The sequence below is a fragment of the Perognathus longimembris genome, chromosome 8, assembly GCF_023159225.1.
Source record: "Perognathus longimembris pacificus isolate PPM17 chromosome 8, ASM2315922v1, whole genome shotgun sequence".
In the NCBI taxonomy this organism is placed as follows: Eukaryota; Metazoa; Chordata; class Mammalia; order Rodentia; family Heteromyidae; genus Perognathus; species Perognathus longimembris.
This window is the reverse complement of record NC_063168.1, coordinates 45,729,281-45,750,330: the sequence shown is the minus strand read 5'-3', so window position 1 is coordinate 45,750,330 and position 21,050 is coordinate 45,729,281. Positions and strand designations below refer to the sequence as shown.

At 41.3% G+C, this 21,050-nt stretch overlaps 1 protein-coding gene across 1 annotated transcript; it reads left to right on the top strand.

Annotated features, from left to right (window-relative positions):
• The first annotated feature begins 8,926 nt into the window (after positions 1–8,926).
• Epcam (epithelial cell adhesion molecule) lies at positions 8,927–20,857 on the top strand. Its single transcript, XM_048352977.1, has 9 exons — positions 8,927–9,267; positions 11,437–11,544; positions 12,335–12,575; positions 13,482–13,547; positions 14,776–14,839; positions 16,074–16,175; positions 17,187–17,387; positions 19,146–19,190; positions 20,448–20,857. Exons 1-9 carry the CDS (start codon positions 9,192–9,194, stop codon positions 20,487–20,489), a joined length of 945 nt encoding a protein of 314 aa, XP_048208934.1. The 5' UTR covers positions 8,927–9,191; the 3' UTR covers positions 20,490–20,857.
• Positions 20,858–21,050: the final 193 nt, after the last annotated feature.

The following is a 21,050-nucleotide window of genomic DNA, read 5'->3' as shown; positions in this document are numbered from 1 at the left end:
AGTTCTGTGACTTACTGTTGGGGGAAGCAGGAAGGAGGACACTTCTTACATATATGTTTTCTATAGAACATTATATCCTTAGGTCACCAGTAACTATTTTAACCAGTGACTGTCTTCCTAACAAATCCTGCATGGAAATGAAATGTGGATATCAGTTTATCTATTCATAAGACTTCTCTCTAAACTCCTGGAAGTTCCCTTTCCTTTTGTAAACAGAGAAACAATAAAGACAGGGCAACCCACGCCCCACTCCAGTCTCCAGTCCTTCTTCTTTCACTTCCTTCTACAATTCACTGCAGTCATTCTTCCTCTTACTCACTCAGTCCTCACCAACTGATGATCCTTAGTGCTATAGGATAGGGACAGCCAGGACTCCAGGAAACGATCGAGCTGGAGCATTCTAAGTCGCGTACTGTGCTGATGTAGACTGGATATGGGTTACTCAGGCTTGTTATATTTGGTAACTCATTCATCCTGGGTAGTACAAATGAAATTAGGTTTGTGACATTTAGTTCATTCTTGTGACACACTCTGGTTTTCCAGGGCACCTCAGGAGTTAGGATATACAGTTCCTTTCAGAAAAGAAAGTAATCTAGCTTCTTTCTTTTCCCTCCCTTCCTTTCTCCTTCCCTCCCTCTTTCCCTCCCCCCTCCCCCTTTCCTCTCCTTCCCTCTATTCCTCCCTCCCTTTCTTGTTTTGTGTCGTACTGGGGCTTGAACTCAGAGCCTTGTGCTCTCACTGAGCTTTTTCTACTCACAGCTGGCTCTCTACCGCCTGAGCCATGTCTCCAGTCCAGCCTTTTCTTTCTCTTCACTGGTTCATTGGAGATAGTCTTTGGACCTTTCTGTCTAGGCTGGCCTCCAACAGCATAATAGCTAGGATAACAGACAGGAGGAGGTACCAGGACTTGGAATTAGGACTTCGTGTTCACTTGGCTCTTTTTGCTCATGGCTGGTGCTTTTCCACTTGAGCCATCCCTCCAGGACCCTTTCAAAAATCAGTTATCTTTATTCCCAGACGATGACAGTACAAAATCTTTTGTTGTTGTCACTAGCATACCTTATTTCCACTCTTTATTCTTTTTACTCTGTGTGTGTGTGTGTGTGTGTGTGTGTGTGTGTGTGTGTGTGTGTGTGTAATGTCTTTCATTTGCTCTCAAACAGCTCCTGTTTTTGTTGTCTTGCCTGTCTGGCCATAGGAGAGGGAACGTACTCATAGTTACAGATCTACTCTTGGTTTCTTCACAGGTGTCATTCAACATGAGCACTGCTGTGTATGGGGAAAAAAAACCCAACTCTCTAGCTTCCTCAGGGCTGTTGCGCACACTATAAATGACCCATCATAAAGACCAACCCCTCTCTGAGCCTGATAAAACAAAGGTGAAGGTCCAGCTTTGTTTGTCATATTCTATTTCCTTCTATGGAAAGCAGCAGTCTCTGGAACCAACATCTCCTCTCTCAACTCTCAAAGGACATTGCTTGCTTTTTACAGTGTTAAGTGGCTCAATTTTACACTAAATAGATGGTTATTGAATATCTATTAATAATGTTATTAAGGTTAGGCGAGTCACTCTGGTAGTCCCCATGCTACAATATACTTACTTTCAATGAGAGCATTTCTGACTCTTCCTCCATAGGCTACCACCATCTGACACTTAGCAGGACAAGTAAGCATCTAGAAAATTCCCAGTCTTACCAACTCTTCAAAATTTGCACTGTTTTCCAGGTGCCAGTGACTCCTGTCTGTCATGCTAACTACTCAGGAGGCTGAGATCTAAGGATCATGGTTCCAAGCCAGTTCAGACAGGAAAATCCATGAGACTTTTACCTCCAATTAACCACCAAAAAGCCAAAGTGGAACTATGGCCTCAAGTAATGAAGTGTTAGCCTTGAGCAAAAATAGTTCAGGTTGCCCAGGCCCTAAATTCAAGCCACTGGACTGGCTTCCTCTCCCCAAATTCAAATAGTTCCTGCTGATTTCCTGACGCCCTCCAACAGCTTCTCAGGGGAACCCCATGGTGCCTTGTATTCCCATTGGCCTCTTTCACTCCTGGAAAAACAAGCATTCTAGGTCATCAGCATACCCCGGGTAGCTATGTCAGTATCCCCCAGTCCATTTTCTAATCTGATTAAACCCCTCTCCCATGCCTTCCCAAACTCTCTCAGCTCTTGGTTTATCCAGATCTGTCACCATCAAAATCCTTGTTGCCTTGTCCACATCTTCAAATATTTCCTTGAAGTGGTTTCTACTTTTCTCTTGACATCCTAAGGCCAGAGGCTATAGCAAGCTTGTAGCTTATCATTCTCAAACTACTTCTTACTTTCCCCCTTCAAAAGCCCAGCTCTATCCTTCTAGCTCAGCTACTCAAGCACAGTCATTGTCACAGTTCTCTAACTGTCCCAGAAGTTAGAGAACTCTAACAATTCTCTAACTTGCTCTCAGTTCACATCTTCACTTCCAAAGCAGATTCCATGGCCAATCATTTTCTTTCAATTTATTTATTTATTTTATATATATGTATATTTTTTCTGGTCCTGGGGCTTGAACTCAGGGCCTAAACATTCTCCCTGAGCTTTTTTGCTCAAGGCCAGCACTTGAGCCACTGCTTTATGTCTGGCATTTTGGTGGTTAATTGGAGATGAGAGTCTTACAGACTTTCCTGTCCCGGCTGGCTTTGACTTGGGACCCTCAGATCTCAGCCTCCTAGTATCTAGGATTACAGGTGTGAACCACTTGTGCTCAGCTTCTTCTTCTTTCCCTCCTCCTCCTCCTCCTCCTCCTCCTCCTCCTCCTCCTCCTCCTCCTCCTCCTCCTCCTCCTCCTCCTCCTCCTCCTCTTCTCTTTCTCCTTCTCCTTCTCTTCCTCCTCCTCTTCTTTTTTCAAAAAGTTTGTATACCACAAAGCCTTTAGGAAAAACAGAACATCTTTTTCCTAAACTATCTCCTCCACAATACTGATTTTAAGTTTGATGGTTTGAACACATCCACACATTCATCAATGTCCCTCCTGACAGGTAGCACTAACATACCTTCCTTAGGCTAGATACACAGTGACTCATTTCTTCCTTTTTCTTTTAATGTGGTGCTGAGTCAAACCCAGGCATTGCACATACTAAACTGAGCATGTGTCCTACTATTGAACTATACTCTCAGCTCTCTATTTGTAATGAATAGAGCATGGAAAAGTAGACATATTTATTTATTTTAGTGGTGCAAGAGAGAAAGCAGAAATGGAAGGAATGGTGGAACAATCTGGCAGATAGCTACCTTATCCAAAGGATCAAGGTTTACATCGGCACTAAAAATTATTTTGATATCATCCATTTGCCAATATGATTTGATACCTGTATGCCATGCTTTCTCCAAACCCATGATCTCAGTCTATTAGTAAGAATACCTGAGAAAAACTGCAGGTAAAAATCATTCTACAGCTACATTTGACCAGTATTCTTTTTTTTTTTTTTTTTGGCCAGTCCTGGGGCTTGGACTCAGGGCCTGAGCACTGTCCCTGGCTTCTTTTTGCTCAAGGTTAGCACTCTGCCACTTGAGCCACAGCGCCACTTCTGGCCATTTTCTGTATATGTGGTGCTGGGGAATTGAACCCAGGGCCTCATGTATACGAGGCAAGCACTCTTGCCACTAGGCCATATCCCCAGCCCCTCACCAGTATTCTTCAAAAGCTTATGAAAAGGTAGGAAAAGACAGAACTAGATATAGACAGGAGGAGAGCAAGGTGATCTAATCGCTAAGTATTGCGGTGTGGCATCCTGGGATAGTGAAAAGACCATTTTCAGTTCTCAACCTCCTGAGTAGGTTGGATTACAGATGTGAGTTATCAGCGCCTGACTCTGGATTGTTTTCATATGGAAGTTTTAGCAGCACCACCTGGAGCCAAGTGTAAAATGAAAATGTAGGGTCTCCTGTCACAACATCATTAAAAGAATTTCAAGACACTTAAACAACAGAGCATGTAGGCCAAGAATAGGAAGCTTCAATGCAGAAGTCTTATGTTATTGCACAAGCTATATGACCATGAACTTGGCCTTAAGTACCAGAACAGGCAAAATAATTTATGGTGAGGGAAGCATCAGAATTAGAGTTATACTTGAAGGGGTAGGGATTGATTAGGAAGGAAAAAAAAAAGGAAATTTCCTGCCCTGGCTGGCTTTGAACCGCAGTCCTCAGATCTCAGCTTCATGAGTAGCTAGGATTACATATGTGAGTCACCAATGTCTGGCTAATAATAATTTTTTTAGACAATAAGAAAACTGACAGAAATTAGGGAATGGGAAAGCAGATATAATTACAGTAGATTGCTCCATAATCATAATGCTCACAATTATAGTTGAATATTTTAATATTAGCCAGCCAATTTTAATAATTGATGGAAGAATTGGGTAGACAAAGTCCTGGTTGGTAGGTGAAATTCTGTAAATGTCAGTAAAGTTGACTTAGTTGATGGTGTTTTTCACATCATATATGTAAGTACTAGACTTAATTTACTCTTCAAATGCACAAAGAAATTCACCACCAGGTACCTTATACAAGGTTATAAAACACATTTTCATAAGTTTAAAAGGGTAGAGAGCATGCCACTTAAAGGAAAATCAGATAACTATTTAGAACTTACTAAATTTTTATTTTATTATTATTATTATTTTTTTTGGCCAGTCCTGGGGCTTGGACTCAGGGCCTGAGCACTGTCCCTGGCTTCTCTTTTGCTCAAGGCTAGCACTCTGCCACTTGAGTCACAGCACCACTTCTGGCCGTTTTCTGTATATGTGGTGCTGGGGAATTGAACCCAGGGCCTCATGTACACGAGGCAAGCACTCTTGCCACTAGGCCATATCCCCAGTCCCTAAATTTTTAACTAATAATAATAACTAAACTTAGAAATTATTAAATATTTAACTAAATAAAATATAACTAAATATAATGAAATAATAAAAATAAATAATATATAATGATAAATTTAGAAATTACTAAATTTATAACTAATAATAACGAATATTTAGAAATTGCCACTAAATAATCTATAGAACAATGAATAACCATGATGGAAACTCATTTTTTTAAGCTGAATGATAATTAAAAAGCATTAAAATTTGTAGGATGCAGCTAATGCTATGATATTATAGTAGGTTTAAAAACATGTTACAGGACAAGAAAGATCTAAACATTATTCTTCTAAACTTTCATGTATTAAGTTTGAAAAAGTGTGGCTGAAGTGATGGAGTGCCAGCTACGGGCGAGTGGGAAAAGTTGAGTGAATGTGAGGCCTAAAGATCAAGCAGGACTTCCTCCCCAACCCCGCCACAGATCTTATTGAAAAAATAGCCAGAGGCATGGTACAGTGGTAGAGTGCCAGCCGAGCAAACCAGTGTGAGGCCCTGAGTTAATTTTTGAGGACAGATAAATTACATGATAAACATATGCAAACATACACATACATAGAATTAAAAATTAAGTAAACATAATATAAATATTATGGTGGGCTTGATTCTATTCCCCACTGGGCAGAAAGTACATTCACTGACACCAGGTCCTTTAGGGTATGTGAATAGCATAAATACCAAACTATTATCAAGGGGATCAAGGGCAGAGAAGAGTTTGCTGGATAGTGGTCAGAAAGAACTTTCACTGTTCCTTCTTCCATATAAAGTACTTTTCTTTCTACTATGTATTAATGATGGCATAAAACATTTAAGAACTGATACTTCTTGTAATAATTGTGTATACATTACACTTTTTTTTTTTTTTGCCAGTCCTGGGCTTGGACTCAGGGCCTGAGCACTGTCCCTGGCTTCTTTTTGCTCAAAGCTAGCACTCTGCCACTTAAGCCACAGCGCCACTTCTGGCTGTTTTCTGTGTATGTGGTGCTGGGGAATCGAACCCAGGGCCTCATGTATACAAGGCAGGCACTCTTGCCACTAGGCCATATCCCCAGCCCTACATTACACTTTTTTTTTTTTGGTGCTGGTACTGGGGCTTGAACTGAGGACCTGGGAACTGTTCTTGAGCTTTTTTTTTTGCTCAAAGCTGATGTTCTACCACTTGAGCCACAGCTTTACTCCTGGCTTTTTGGTGATTAAGTGGAGATAAGAGTCTCATAGACTTTTCCTTTCTGTCAGTTGTGGGGCTCAGGCCCTGGGTGTTCTTGAGCTTTTCCACTCAAGGCTAGTGCTCTACCATTTTGAGCCATAGCTCCACTTTTGGTTTTCTGGTAGTTAATTGGAGGTAAGTGTCTCACAGACTCTCTTGCCCAGGCTGGCTTTGAAGTGCCATCCTCAGATCTCTTCTTCCTGAGAAGCTAGGATTTTGGGCATAAGACACCAGTGCCTGTCTTCTCATACACTTTTCTGCCCCTGCTGGCTTGGAACCACAGTCTTCAGATATCAGCCTTCTGAGTAGTTAAAATAACCAGCATGAACCACTGGCACCTGGCTAAACCCACTTTTAATCAGCTGCAATAATGAAATTAGTCCCAATTTGGAGTTTCATTAAATTTTACATCTTACACACATGTATATTCTGTTTCTCTCAAATCTATTGGGGCAAAATGTATTAGCCCAGCAAGATCATTCAGTTACGTAATTCCGATTCTAGGGAGGCTAAGGCAGGACACCTACATAATTAGACTCTATCTTAAAAAAAGAAAAAGAGCTATAAACAAGCCTTCAGCTGTTATGAATCAGAGATCAGCAGGACATTTTGTCATTTAATAATTACTTGTACACAATTCACTTTATTGCAATGAATAATTTAGTAAACATCTGTCCAGTTATAAGATGCTGAGGTTTTCCTTGATTGGCTAACAGAGTTAGACTTGGCAATGGTACATTTTGCAAATAAAGCCACAAATACTAGGTTATTCTTAGGAAAACTGTGTAGTTTGGGAACTGGAAGGGTTCAGCTTTCTAAAACACCCTCAAATTATCAGAGAAGAAAAGAAAATCTGCTTGATAATTTGATTTGTCAATAATATTCTTTTCATTAAAATTGCTTGACAAATCATCAAGTTCCCACACTAAGTCTTGCAACTCAGAATCAGATTCAAACACTGACAGAATTTCCTGAAGATGGGAATCACCTAATAATTAGACAGTTTAATGTACTAAGTTAAATGCAAATTATAGTGGTACTTAGAACAATATGGTTATTGACAGTCAATTGCCTACAGTCCAACAAGAAAGGACAACATACAGTTTTTTTTTTGTCGGTTGTGGAGCTTGAACTCAGGGCCTGGGAGCTGCCCCTGAGCCTCTTTGTGCTCAAGGCTCACACTCTACCACTTGAGTCACAGTGCCATTTCTGGTTTTTGAGTGGTTAGTTGGAGATAAGAGTATTATGCAGATTTTTTCTGCCCATGCTGGCTTTAAATGGTGATCCTCAGATCTCAGCCTCCTGCGTCACTAGGATTACAGGCATGAGCCACTGGTACCCAGCCAACATACCATTTTTGATCAATAAAAAAAATCCGTGATTAAATTTAGTTGAATCTTAAAATCTTTTTTTTTTAATATTTCTTACTCCTCACAGCCTCTTTTAAATGGGTTGCAATGATAACACAGCTAACAAATGACATTAAGACCATTAAATCTTTTAAGTAATTAAAAGATATAATAATGAGGGAAAAGGGCTGGGAACACGGCCTAGTGGCAAGAGTGCTTGCCTAGTATTCGTGAAGCCCTGGGTTCGATTCCCTAGCACCACATATATAGAAAACGGCCAGAATTGGCGCTGTGGCTCAAGTGGCAGAGTGCTAGTCTTGAGCAAAAAGAAGCCAGGGACAGTGCTAAGGCCCTGAGTCCAACGCCCAGGACTGGCAAACAAACAAACAAATAATAATAATAATGAGGAAAAAATGGAGACAGACCAAGGAAATGGGGGACACTGTCCAAAAAGAAATGTACTCTTAGCCACGCTTTGGTGGCTCACACCTATAACCCTAGTTACTCAGGAGGCTGAGAGCTGAGGATCACCTTTGCAGCCAGGCAGGGCAGGAAAGTCCCTGAGACTCTTATCCTCAATTAACCACCAGAAAACCAGAAGTGTCCCTGAGGCTCAAAGTGGTAGAGCACCTAGCTTTGAGCAAAAGAGCTCAGGGACAGAGCAAACAAAACCCAAAAACTAATGTGTTCTGTATCTGAGTTATGTAATTATAGACCCTCTGAACATCACCTTTATAATAATAATAAAAATTTAAAAACTGTAAAAGTTATTGTAAGATGTAACAAGTGTTATTCTTTGAATTTACTTACGCTGGAATAAATTATTGTCCTTTGTAAAAAACTTCCCCACATTTTTGAATTAGAAAGGGGGGGCGGGTCCTGACTCAACATGTTATAAATACACTAACCAAAACGGAAATACTTTCTGTTCCCAGCATTTGCTTCCAAGTGAACACTTTTTCCTTGCATCTTCAAGTGCCCGAAGTGCTTATTTAAAAGAAAAGAATTACTGAGAATTACTGTTATAAAGAATATACGAATTTGCATTTTGAACTCCATAGTGATTGTGTGTATGTATGTCCCTCTTCTCTCTCGACCTCTCTCTTCTGGTTTCAAACACATACAATTAAACTTCCAGGTAAAGCTCAAAGATCTTTTTATTGCACTCCGCGCGGGTGGGTCAGCCTTTCCCGCAGCAGGCGCGGGGGGCTCCCCGCTCCGCTCACCCTGGCCTGGCCTGGGGTGCATCCTTGAAGCTTCAGAGCAGCTTCAGTGTGTTCAAGCCTTCCCTACTGGAAGCGGGATCTGGAGGAGCCACTGGGGCCAGGGAGGCTCCCGGCGGACCTCACCAGAGGAGGGGATGGGGGGAGGGGGCCCGGCCGGCCGCGCCCCTCTGCGGGAGGGGGACGGGCTCACGTCCCCGTGCGGTGACTCACTGCCGGGCCGGGGCGCGCGGAGGTGAGCCGCCTCTGGGTAGGGGCCGAGGGGCGGAGCCGCCAGGTCAGGCAGGTTTGCGCCCCGCCTCACCGCGCTCCCAGAGCGCGCAGTCCTTCGGCGGATCCGCACCTCCTTCCTTCCGCGGGGTACCTCCACTTCTTCCCGCTCCCCTCCGACGCCGGCCCGCGCGCGCGAGCCCCGCTCCCCGCAGCCGGCCAGCGGCTCCCCACGCCCCCTTTCCTTCCCACCGCGTCCCGGAACCCTTGGCCGACCCCGCGCCCCTTTTTCTCGGTGCGCGTGCAGCATGGCGGCCCCCCGGGCTCTGGCGATCGGGCTTCTGCTGGCCGCGACGACGACAGCAGTGGCCGCGGCCGGGAAAGGTGAGGCGCGCGCTAGGGGCACCGTGGGGACTTGGGGCCGGGCCGCTCCGGGCTCCGGTGCCCGGGATCCAGATCAAATGGGGCGAGGACTGAGAAGCCTCGCTCTCCCGCTCGGAACCGGACGGCGCGGGCGGCTACGCGCCCGGACCTTTCTCAGAGAGGCGGCGGCGGGAAGGCGCCCGTCCGCGCGGGCTGAGGGGCGCTACCTCGGGTCGCACCTCTTTGCGGGGCGGAGGGGCAAGTGGGTAGCCCAGTAGCCACGTCGGGGTGCGCGGCGGCTCCAGCGCCCGCACCTCCAGCCGGGCGCGCCGGGGGGGGCGAGCTGGCGGCCTGGCCCTCGGGGCCGGCCCCGCCCGGAGCACCTGCGGCTGGCCCGGATGTGGGCCTCGGGCGGGGACTGGTGGCGGTGGAGGCCGCTGTGCACCTGTGCGCGAGAGGCGGCCTCTAGGACTTTACTACCAGGGGTGTGTTTGACTTTTCCAAGAAACATGAGTAATGCTGAGTTTATTGTGGGGAGCATTGAAACAAAGGTAACTGCAAGGAGTGAAAAAAGTACCCCCACAATCTCCTCTGGAATCTCATAATTAATACTTGCGTAACTTTTTGTTTTACACATTGTTCTAAACACTGCCTAAACCTTAAGAAGCAGAGTATCTTTTAATTTTTTTCTTCCTCCACACTATGCAGACTTTTCTTTCAGTGTTTGAAAATAAGAATAAAGTGTGACGTAGAAGGGCACGCCATTTATCCAAGTGTTGACCATGTAATTTCATTCTCGTTCTTACTAGTCTGGAATAAGAAAGAGCTTGGCTGTGGTGTGTGTGTGTGTGTGTGTGTGTGTGTGTGTGTGTGTGTGTGTGTGTGTGTGTGTGTGTGTGTGTGTGTGTGTGTGTGTGTGTGTGTGTGTGTGTGTGTGTGTGTGTGTGTGTGTGTGTGTGTGTGTGTGTGTAGTGTATGTGTGTGTGTGTGTGTGTGTGTGTGTGTGTAGTGTATGTGTATGCGTGCCCTGGTTCTGGGACTTGAATTCAAGGCCTTGATGCTGTTGCTGAGCTTTTTTGTTTTTGCTCAAGGCTATGGTTCTATCATTGAGACACAGCTCCACTTCCGTTTTTTTGGGGGGTAGTTAATTGGAGATAAGAGTCACCGACTTTCCTGCTCATGCTGGCTTTGAACCAAGATCTTCAGATCTCAGCTTTCTGAGTATCTTAGATTATAGATGAGAGCCACAGGTGCCAGCCTGGCTGTGATTGTATGATGTGTTTATAAGATTTATAAGATAAGTGGGGAGAATTGATGGAAGTTCTCTGGAAAGGATTTTCTACATCATTAACTTGGTGGGCCAACCACATTCGTTACACTTTCAAAGTAATGCAGTTTAATCTAGTCATGTTTTTCTACCTTCTGTCTGATGCTATATACTTAAATTGCAAGTTAGAGCTGAGGATGTAGTTCAGTGATACAGTACTTGCATGGCAGTCAAGGATCCCTAGGCTTCATTCTCAACATGGGAGGAAAAATGTTTTTTTTTTTTTGGCCAGTCCTGGGCCTTGGACTCAGGGCCTGAGCACTGTCCCTGGCTTCCTTTTGCTCAAGGCTAGCACTCTCCCACTTGAGCCACAGCGCCACTTCTGGCCATTTTCTGTATATGTGGTGCTGGGGAATCGAACCCAGGGCCTCATGTATACGAGGCAAGCTCTCTTGCCACTAGGCCATATCCCCAGCCCCTTGTTTGTTTTTTTTTAAATGGCTGGGTGCCTTGGTGGTGGCCAGTTCCTGAAATCTCAGACTAGGGAAATGGAGGCTGAAGGATACTGAATTCAAAGCCAGCCTGCACTACACAATGAGATCCTACCTCACAAAACAGCCAAAACCTAGCTAGTGTACCACATTGGTAAAGTGTATGCCAGCTTGGGTGAGGCTCAGTTTGATCCCCAGAATGACATAACTAAGTAAATAGATAAAACCCAAAGCAAAAGAAATAGGAAGGTGTGCAAATTAGACTATGTATCTATATAACAGATAAACAATTTAATATGAAGCACTTAAATTATAGCTAAAAAAAACTATTCAGGATGACTTAAGAGGAATGATTGTCAAGACATAACGGGGAAAGTCAGAGTTGATCATTGTAACTACACTTTAAAATGATTATAAAAATTGCTTTTCTAGAGTGTGTCTGTGAAAACTACAAGCTGACTGCAAACTGCTTTATGAATGAAAATGATGAATGCCAGTGTACTTCTTTTGGTACACAGAATGCTGTGGTTTGCTCTAAATGTGAGTAAAATATATATTGTCTTTTTTTCATCTTTCTTTTGGTAATACTTTTAAAATGGATGTGCCTTGAATTGGGATGTACCATGTTATGTTGTGAATATTATCTCCCAGGCCTGGTGTTGGTGGCTCATGCCTGCAATCCTAGTTCCTCAGAAACCAGTGATGTGAGAATCATGATTCAATAGTAGAGTGCTAGCCTTGAAGAAAGTTCAGGGAGCACCCTCTCCCGCACCAATATATCCCATTTTCAGCCTCTTAGATTCAGCAAGTAATTTACTATGAAAAGAAGTATGAAATCTTTGGGTTTGGGGTTAAACTAAAGACTTTCCAACAAGGGGGTCAAATCTGATTTAAATACTCTGTGTGTGTGTGTGTGTGTGTGTGTGTGTGAAATACCACACTGAAACCCCTTTAAACTAAAAAAAATGAAGACAAAAATATAAAACAGGTCATGACTGAGATTGAGGGGTACTAGTAGGTGGGGGAAGGATGCATGGAGAGGTGAAGGAGAGTAAAGATGGTCAAAATGCTTTATGTACCTGTGTGAAAATGGGACAGTGAAGTTTCTTGAGATTGGTTTGGTGGAACAGGTAGTGTGACAGCCAGTGAATCTGGTCAAGGTTCATTGTAGCCATATATGGATGTATCAGTAGGAAATTCCCTTGTATAACTAATGGATACAAGTTTAAAAGATCCAAACCAAACACATGCAAATAAACAAAAACATACCTTTTCTTTTTAGTATGTGGGACTGGTTATTTTTCAGTTTGACAGTGAGCTTTCTTTTCAGTGGCTTCCAAATGTTTGGTGATGAAGGCAGAAATGAGTCATTCCAAGAGTGGGAGAAGACTGAAACCTGAAGATGCAATTCAGAACAATGACGGGCTCTATGACCCTGACTGTGACGAGAAGGGGCTCTTTAAAGCCAAGCAGTGTAATGGCACCTCCACATGCTGGTGTGTGAATACTGCTGGGGTCCGGAGAACCGACAAGGATACAGAAATAACCTGTTCTGAACGCGTGAGGACCTAGTGAGTGAGGCTGCCATTGTTACTGTTTTTATGCTTTCCAGATTCATTTAATTAAGATTTTTGGATATTGCAATTTTGGGGTATTTTTGAATTGCAATATCCAAAAATAAATTTATTTAGAATTTGATTAGAATTTAGAATTGAAAAGCTAGGAAAGTATGCAAAATGAAGCGTGTCTATCCTATCCCGGCTTCCCAGTGTACCATTGTAGACCTGATGTCATCAGTTTTATTTTATCTTCTTGTGGGGATAGTTTACAAACCTTTTTTTTCTTTACATAAGTGGTAGCATACTAGGAATAATTTTCCTCTTATTCTCACTTAACATTGTTCAGTATTTTAAAGTTGGATTAATGTAAAATGTATATATTTAAGCTCATTTATTAGCCTAAAAAGTGAGGTATGCCAACTGGGAATATCATTCAGTAGTAGAAAGGCCTGTAGTTCCTTTGAGGGTTGTTGGTTTTTTTTTGGTCCCTAGTTCCATCAAAAAATCACATACATGATTATCTAAGGATTATTTAATGAAAGGAATAGGAATGCACTCAAGCTTTGCTTAAGCAAAAAAGGCTTTATTGGAAGGAACTAGATGCTGGCTAAGTGTCACTTCCAAAGGAAGAACTTTTGGGACCACATTAGTTTTCTGTTTCACTTGGGTCTTTTTTTTTTTCTTTTTCTTTGAACATAGCCCCAAATGGCCAGCTTATCCCTGACTTCATGTGACTTTATATATTGTAGCCAGAGACTAAAGGTCAATATTAGAAAAGGCATTCCCTTTGTTTGGGTTTTCTGTGAAGGATTCATGAGGCCAAGGGACTATTTACAACAACTATCTTTATTTATTAGCCTACTTGGAAAACAGTGTGAAAGACTGAGTTGTAGACAGTTGTCACTTTTTACTTTACAGCTGGATCATCATCGAACTAAAACACAGAGAAAGAGAAAAACCTTACAATAGTCAAAGTTTGCAGAAGTAAGTATAACTATATACAGACTATTTGCAGAATTGCTGCTCAAACTTTTATGTCTTGTATTATTAGAAAAACAAAGGCTCCTTGCCTTTCCTTATTTTGCCAAATACTTTTGGAATACAATTGCAATAATAGCAAACCCCTTTGCTTAGAGCAATCAGTTATCATTTTCCCACATTCTTGTGTGTTTTATGTATATTCATGTGTGTGTGTGTCTTAATGCTTATTTGTGAGTAATATTTTTCCCAGAACCACTTGAAAGCAACTTGTAGATGTTATGTTCATTTCCCCCCAAGTACTTTTAAGTACTTCACTATGTCATTTTTCTTTTCTTTTCTTTTTTATTTTTTGAGGCGTAAGCTGGTCTCAGACTTGATATCTTTCTGCCTCAGTATACCAAATGCCAGTATAACATATGCCACTGTGCAGTATTAGTGTACCTTTCGAAAGAATAAAAGACATGGTTGAATTCAAGAAACAATATAAAAAATGATAAAATTGAGAAAATTTAATACAAACCTATATTGTGTCATTTTTTATTGTCCTCTTCCTCTTTTTGCTGATATTGGGGCTTGAATTCAAGGCCTTGAGCTCTTTAGTTTTCTTAAATATGGCTGGCACCACTTGAACCCGCTTCTAACCCTGCATTTTGGAGATGGAGGCTTACAAACTTTTCTGTCCAAGGCTGGCTTCCAATCTCAGTACTCTAGGACTCAGCCTCCTGAGTATCAAGGATTGTGTGAGCCCTGGTATGCCCCCCCGACTTCATTCTTGTCCTTCATATCAGATTTTTTTTCCCCACTGATCCAGACCCAAACCAAGTTCCTGTATCATTTAGTTTTACGACTTTTTTTTCAGTCACTTAATGTGGGATAAGTTGTTTTGTATCCTTCCTAGTACTTACCTGAGGTGGTCTATGATGTCATTTTGTCCCTTTCCTAGTAATGCTAACTGGCAAAGGTGGTGTCTGCCAGCTTTTCCCATTGTAAAATTAACATTTTCCCTTTTGTAATGGATAATTTGTGGGCAGATAATTGGGAACTGTGTAGATGTCTTTCTAATCAAACTGGCACAATGGATAATGCTGAGCCATTATTTATTGGAATTGCAAAATGGCATAAAAAATTTAATGACTTTAGTTAATGCTAATTTGAACTGTCTGCTTAAAAAATAGTTTCCTACTGTGTGTGGTGCAGATTTTCTTCTTAGATGTAGACTTTTAATTTGCAGTGCGCTTCAGGAGGCAATTTCAACTCGTTACCAACTGGATCCAAAATTTATTGCAAATATTCTGGTATGGATTTTTTTTTGTTTTTTTTGGGGGGGCGGGCGTAAATCTTTTAGCAGAAAGCTGGTAGGACACTGTGGTTTGATTATATGTAGAAGACAGTGATTTTAGTAGCATTAAATACTTTTAACAGCTTAAGTCTTGGATGCTTGATGTGAAATCCTTATTGCTTTCTTTTCAGAAACCCTAGTTTTGCCTTTAAAGAAAATGCATCTCTTAATATACCTCAAACATTATTTAAGTTGTGGCTTTTGCTCTTAACTTTTTTTTTTGGCCAGTCCTGGGCCTTGGACTCAGGGCCTGAGCACTGTCCCTGGCTTCTTTTTGCTCAAGGCTAGCACTCTGCCACTTGAGCCACAGCGCCACTTCTGGCCATTTTCTATATATGTGGTACTGCAGGGCTTCATGTATATGAGGCAAGCGCTCTTGCCACTAGGCCATATTCCCAGCCCTGCTCTTAACTTTTGTGATTCAAAGAACTAGTCCTTACTCACATAGCCTTCCAACTCTTTCAACTCTGGTCTACTTATTCATTTATTTGGCAGTAGCAGAGTTTGAACTCAGGGCCTTCCATTTACTCTCTCAGTTTGCTTGTTAGGCTTTGCTCTATCACTTGAGCCATTCCTCCAGCACGGCTTTTTCTTTATTATTATTATTTTTGGCCAGTCCTGGGGTTTGGACTCAGGGCCTGAGCACTGTCCCTGGCTTTTTTTTTTTCTTTCCTCAAGTCTAGCACTCTGCCACTTGAGCCACAGCGCCACTTCTGGCCGTTTTCTGTATATGTGGTGCTGGGGAATTGAACCCAGGGCTTCAAGTATGCCAGACAAGCACTCTTGCCACTACGCCATATCCCCAGCCCCCAGCATAGCTTTTTGCTGGTTATTTTGGAGACGTCTTAGTTTCTACCCAGGCTGGCTTCAAACCACAATCCTCAGATTTTAGCCTCCTGACTAGCGAGCATTACAAGCATGAGCTACCTGCATTTGGTTACTGCTGCTGCTTTTTTTTTTTTTTGTAAGTTGTAATTGTTTGCATTGCTGTCTTATTTCTTAGGTAGATTCAAAGATCTCTCAAAGATTTTTCAATTACTAATGAAAAATTTAATTATTCACAAATGGAAAGGAACACTAGTGAATATATATTACAGAAATTCAAACATTGAATAATCTGCTGAGTGTTTTTTTTAAATGTAATTTTGATTAGACTAATACTAATTTCTATGTTTCAATCTTTCCTTCAGTATGAGAATAATGTTATTACTATTGACCTCGTGCAAAATTCTTCTCAGAAAACTCAGAATGATGTGGACATTGCTGATGTGGCTTATTATTTTGAAAAAGATGTAAGTTAAACTTATTTGTGTGTTTAGTCATGTAATGTTGACTATCATGCCTCAGTGGGTGCTCGGTCTTTTTTTTCCCTTTTTACAGATATAGCAACCATCTCTTTAAGTGCTTCTTATGCTGCAATTAAGTTTGTTCTGTTATTCCTATACAATTTTTTATTTTTTTGCCAGTTCTGGGGCTTGAACTCAGGGCCTAAGCACTGTCCCTGGCTTCTTTTTGCTCAAGGCTAGCACTCTACCACTTGAGCCACAGTGCCACTTTTGCCTTTTTCTGTTTATATGGTGCTGAGGAGTTGAACCCAGGGCCTTATGCATACTAGGCAAGCACTCTACCACTAAGGCACACTCCCAGCCTCCATACAACTTTATAATTTGTATATTTATGCCTTTAATCAGCTCTTCTGCCCAGAATATCATTTTTTATGCTTTAATTTTTGTAACATGGGGATTGAACCTGTGGCTGTGTGCACATTTCCTGCTTTTTGCTAGTTAGAGATAACACTCACAGATTTATCTGCCTTGGTTAAGAAGTCTCAATGGATCAGATTTTTGTCATTGAAATCATAAAACTAAAGATTCATAGCAGTAATTTTCCCAGCATACAATTGGCCTGTAATGATAGGTGAACTACTTGTTTTTTGTTTTTGTTCTTGTTTTGCCCAAGACCAGCACTCACGCTTTGGTTTTTGTTTTTTTTTTGCCAGTCCTGGGCTTGGACTCAGGGCCTGAGCACTGTCCCTGGCTTCTTTTTGCTCAAGGATAGCACTCTGCCACTTGAGCCACAGCGCCACTTCTGGCCATTTTCTGTATATGTGGTGCTGGGGAATCGAACCCAGGGCCTCATGTATACGAGACAAGCACTCTTGCCACTAGGTCATATCCCCAGCCCAGCACTCACACTTTGATATCTGATGCTTTCACTCATTGTCTGACACTGTACCAGGTGAGCCATTTCTCCAGTCCCCCTAACTTAGTTTTATTAAATGCTTTTAATGTTTTCCTTTATAGGTTAAAGGTGAATCCTTGTTCCGTTCTTCTAAAATGGACCTGACAGTGAATGGGGAGAGACTAGAACTGGATCCTGGGCAAACTCTCATTTACTATGTGGATGAAAAACCACCTGAGTTTTCAATGCAGGGCCTAACAGCTGGCATCATTGCTGTCATTGTGGTTGTGGTTGTAGCAATTGTTGCTGGAATTGTTGTGTTGGTGAGTACAGAATAAAAACATTTCATCTACAGCATATCTATCTATATATTTTTTTTGCCGGTTCTGGGGCTTGGACTCAGGGCCTGAGCACTGTCTGCTCCTGGCTTCTTTTTTGCTCAAGGCTAGCACTCTACCTCTTGAGCCACAGGGCCACTTGGCTTTTTTCTATGCATGTGGTACTGAAGAATGGAACCGAGGGCTTCATGTATTCAAAGCAAGCACTCTACGACTAGGCCATATTCCCAGCCCCTGCAGCATATATTCTTAAAATTTAATACTACAAAAGCTGTATTCATTTTTCCAAAACCTATTAATGAAGCAAGTCTTCATTTTTTTTTTTTTGACTCTATGGTGAGTGTTGCGCTTCATTTCGGATCCCTTTTTACGAAGTAGTCACTATGCACTCAAAAGGATACTTAGAGCACAGAAAGCTTGCTCTGAGCCCTTGCAGGTTAGTTACATTGCCTGCAGGCAACAAACATCCTTCAGTCCTTCTGTTGGGATTAGAGCAAAACACCTGAACTTATAACGTATAACGTATTCAATGAGATGGAACAACAGGACACTTTGGTGTGTTTTTTTTTCCTTTTGTGGTGCCTCGTACCACATGCAAGCAATTTACCACTGAGCAACATCCCAGCACCAAAGCACCAAATTGAGGTTAACACGAGAGTTACGTGTAATAACTATGAAGCAATAACTCTAAAGCTTAGTACAGCCAATTTATCAGTGTTTAACAGGTATCACCTCTTGAATGCTTACCATGGTAAGCATGTAGTCTTCCACTGAGATATATTATCCCTCTTTAAGTGTATTTTGTTTGTTTTCTTGCTTTATTGGGGTTTGAACACTAGGTGCTCTTCTACTTGAGTCATTGTTAGCTCAAAACATTTTTTTTTGGTGCTGGTACTGGGGCTTGAACTTGGGGCTAACTCTAGCTTGGCTTTGTCACTTGAGGCTGACACTCTACCACTTTAGCACCTCTACTTCATAGTCTAGTCTCAAAAAAAAAATGGTCGAGAGTATGTATGAACTTAAGTTAGATTTTCAGTTCAGTGGAATCAGCCTGCTTAGCTTTCCCTCTGAAGATACAAAGTTGAATTTGTATTTCATTCCACTAGGATTGACTGTATTGCCCACTGTGTTTGGTGGGCACATCCTGGGCACAACAGTGTGAAAGGTAGCAGGCAGTGCATCCATGTTCCAGTGTCAATTCCAACAAATTATTGTGTAAAATGTAAACGTGTATGCATATGCATATATATGTGTGTATATATACATATAATATATATGTACACACACACGTCTTTCATGGTTTCTAATTGTAAGGTTGTATTACTCATCGCCAGGCAGATAAATCCATGAGACTTTTATCTGCAGTGAATCAGCAAAAAGCCAGAAGTTGCTCAAGTGGTAGAATGCCAACCTTGAGCAGAGAAAGCTAAGCAAGAGTATGAGGCCCTGAGTTCAAGTCCCAGTACTGGTGTACACGTGCATGCATGCACATAAGCACATGCGTGCGCGCACACACACTCACATGCCAACAGTGTCTCAAGTGGTAGACTACCTGTCTAGTAAGCTTGAGGTCCTGAGGTTAATCTCCAGTACCTTCCTCTGCTCCAAAAAAATAAATGTTTATGGATAGATTTTTTAAAACTATGCAGATTGGAATTATGTACATTAAAGGGTTATATGTCAGTTTTGACCAACTTTTTTGTTTGAATAGCCGTTCTAAAATAGGAATTATTTTTCTTTCAGGTTATTTCTAGGAAGAAGAGAACAACCAAGTATGAGAAGGCTGAGGTAAATGGATTACTTGCATTGAATCTTTTATACCTAGTTTAATTTACTATACTTTTACTACTGATTGATTTCCACACCACTAAAGTCACTTTATCTTTGACAGTCTTAGGGACAGGCTTGGAATGAGCCCTTACCTAACTTGAGTTAGGCCCTCTGCTTTATGCTTTATAGAAGAGTGGAATGGAAAGCCCATTTAAGCGTGAATATCTAGAGGGATCGTTTAGAGACACATTCTAGTGGAACAAAATGGAAATAGTAACATAGATTACTTAAAAGTAACCTACATAATGTGTGCTTATCACATATTGAGAAGTTAGCAGTCGTAGTCATTTGTGATTGTTCTGTCAGTTTTGCCTGTAACTAATTTTATGACTTGGAGAATGTCACTTAATTCTGAACTTCATTTCCTTACCTATGAATGAAAGATTGATAATAGGAAATGAACTACTTGTTGGGCACTGTGGCTTGTGCCTGTAGTCCCTGTTACATAGGATGAACAGATCAGAAGGATTATAGTTCAAGGTCATCTGGGGAAAAAATTAATGAGACTCTTTTATCTGAACAAAACAAGTCCTGTGTGGTGGTGCATGTTTGTCACAACTATAAGGGAGACCTTAGGTAGAAAGACCAAAGTCAGAAGGCTGGATTCTAGCCAAAAAATCGAGATCCTATTTGGAAAATATAGTTAAAAAAGGATGGAGGTATGACTCTAAACAAACTCTTCCTAGCTGTAATAATAGCATGCATCCCTGTTTACTGAAGATGCAGCTTACTCTAATGCCTTTCCCAGTCACCTTGGTCATCTTGTTCCAAATAGATGGCTTAGGTGGTATAATCAGTGTGTTTCTCATTGTAAAAGATGTTATTATTTACTTATATTCTTCAGTAGTTGTACAAAGGGGTTATAATTCCATAAGTCAGGTTATATGTACAATGTTTCTTGGTCAATGTCACTTACAAGTTGCATTGTTCATTTTTTACATAATTACATCAATATAATGACTGCATTTCCTCATTCTTCCTCCATTTCTGTGCTTCCCTTTTGCTTACCTCCCCCAAACATATTTCCATTTCCTGATATTACTCACTTGATAGACAGTAAGATTCCTTTTAGTTAAATAAATTTTGCAAAAGAGAGTCACCTTGCTTTGGTTCCTTGTTTTATAAAATCTTAATTCAGAATGAGAAAAGATGGAAAATTATTTAAAATGTATTTAAAATTATTTAAAATTTGTGTTCTTCTCTCCCCCCTTTCAGATAAAGGAGATGGGTGAGATGCACAGAGAACTGAATGCCTAACTACTCCAATCTGCATACTAACTAACTAGAAGAAGGAGAATTAACGAATATACTCCCTTACAAATGTGTGAACATGGGACAAAAAGGTGTTTGAGGGTTATTACTTTGTTAGTTAACACCATTTTTTGTAATAGTAAAACCCATACTCAAACTATAAGCAGCTTGAAATTGACATTTCCAGTCTTCAAATTTCATACTTTGGACTGCATAGATCATTTATAAGTAGTTTTGAAGAATGCATTAAGTAGGCTTCCACAGTAGTTTGTTTGAATGACCACTGTCTCATTCATCTGATTGAAAGCTGCCTTTCTGTTTATTTTGAGTCTTGTACATAAAGTTTTTTTTAATGAAATAAAACATCTTAAAACCTTGTTTGAATGAAGTTTCCTAGTACACACAAAGCTTAATAGGTTAAAAAGTGCTTTGAGCTGGGCAATGGTGGCTTCACACTTGTAATCCTAGCTACTCAGGAGGGTGTGATTTGAGGATCATGGTTTGAAGCCAACCTGGGTGGAAAGTCCATGAGATTCATCTCCAGTTAACCAAAAAAGCAAGAAGTAA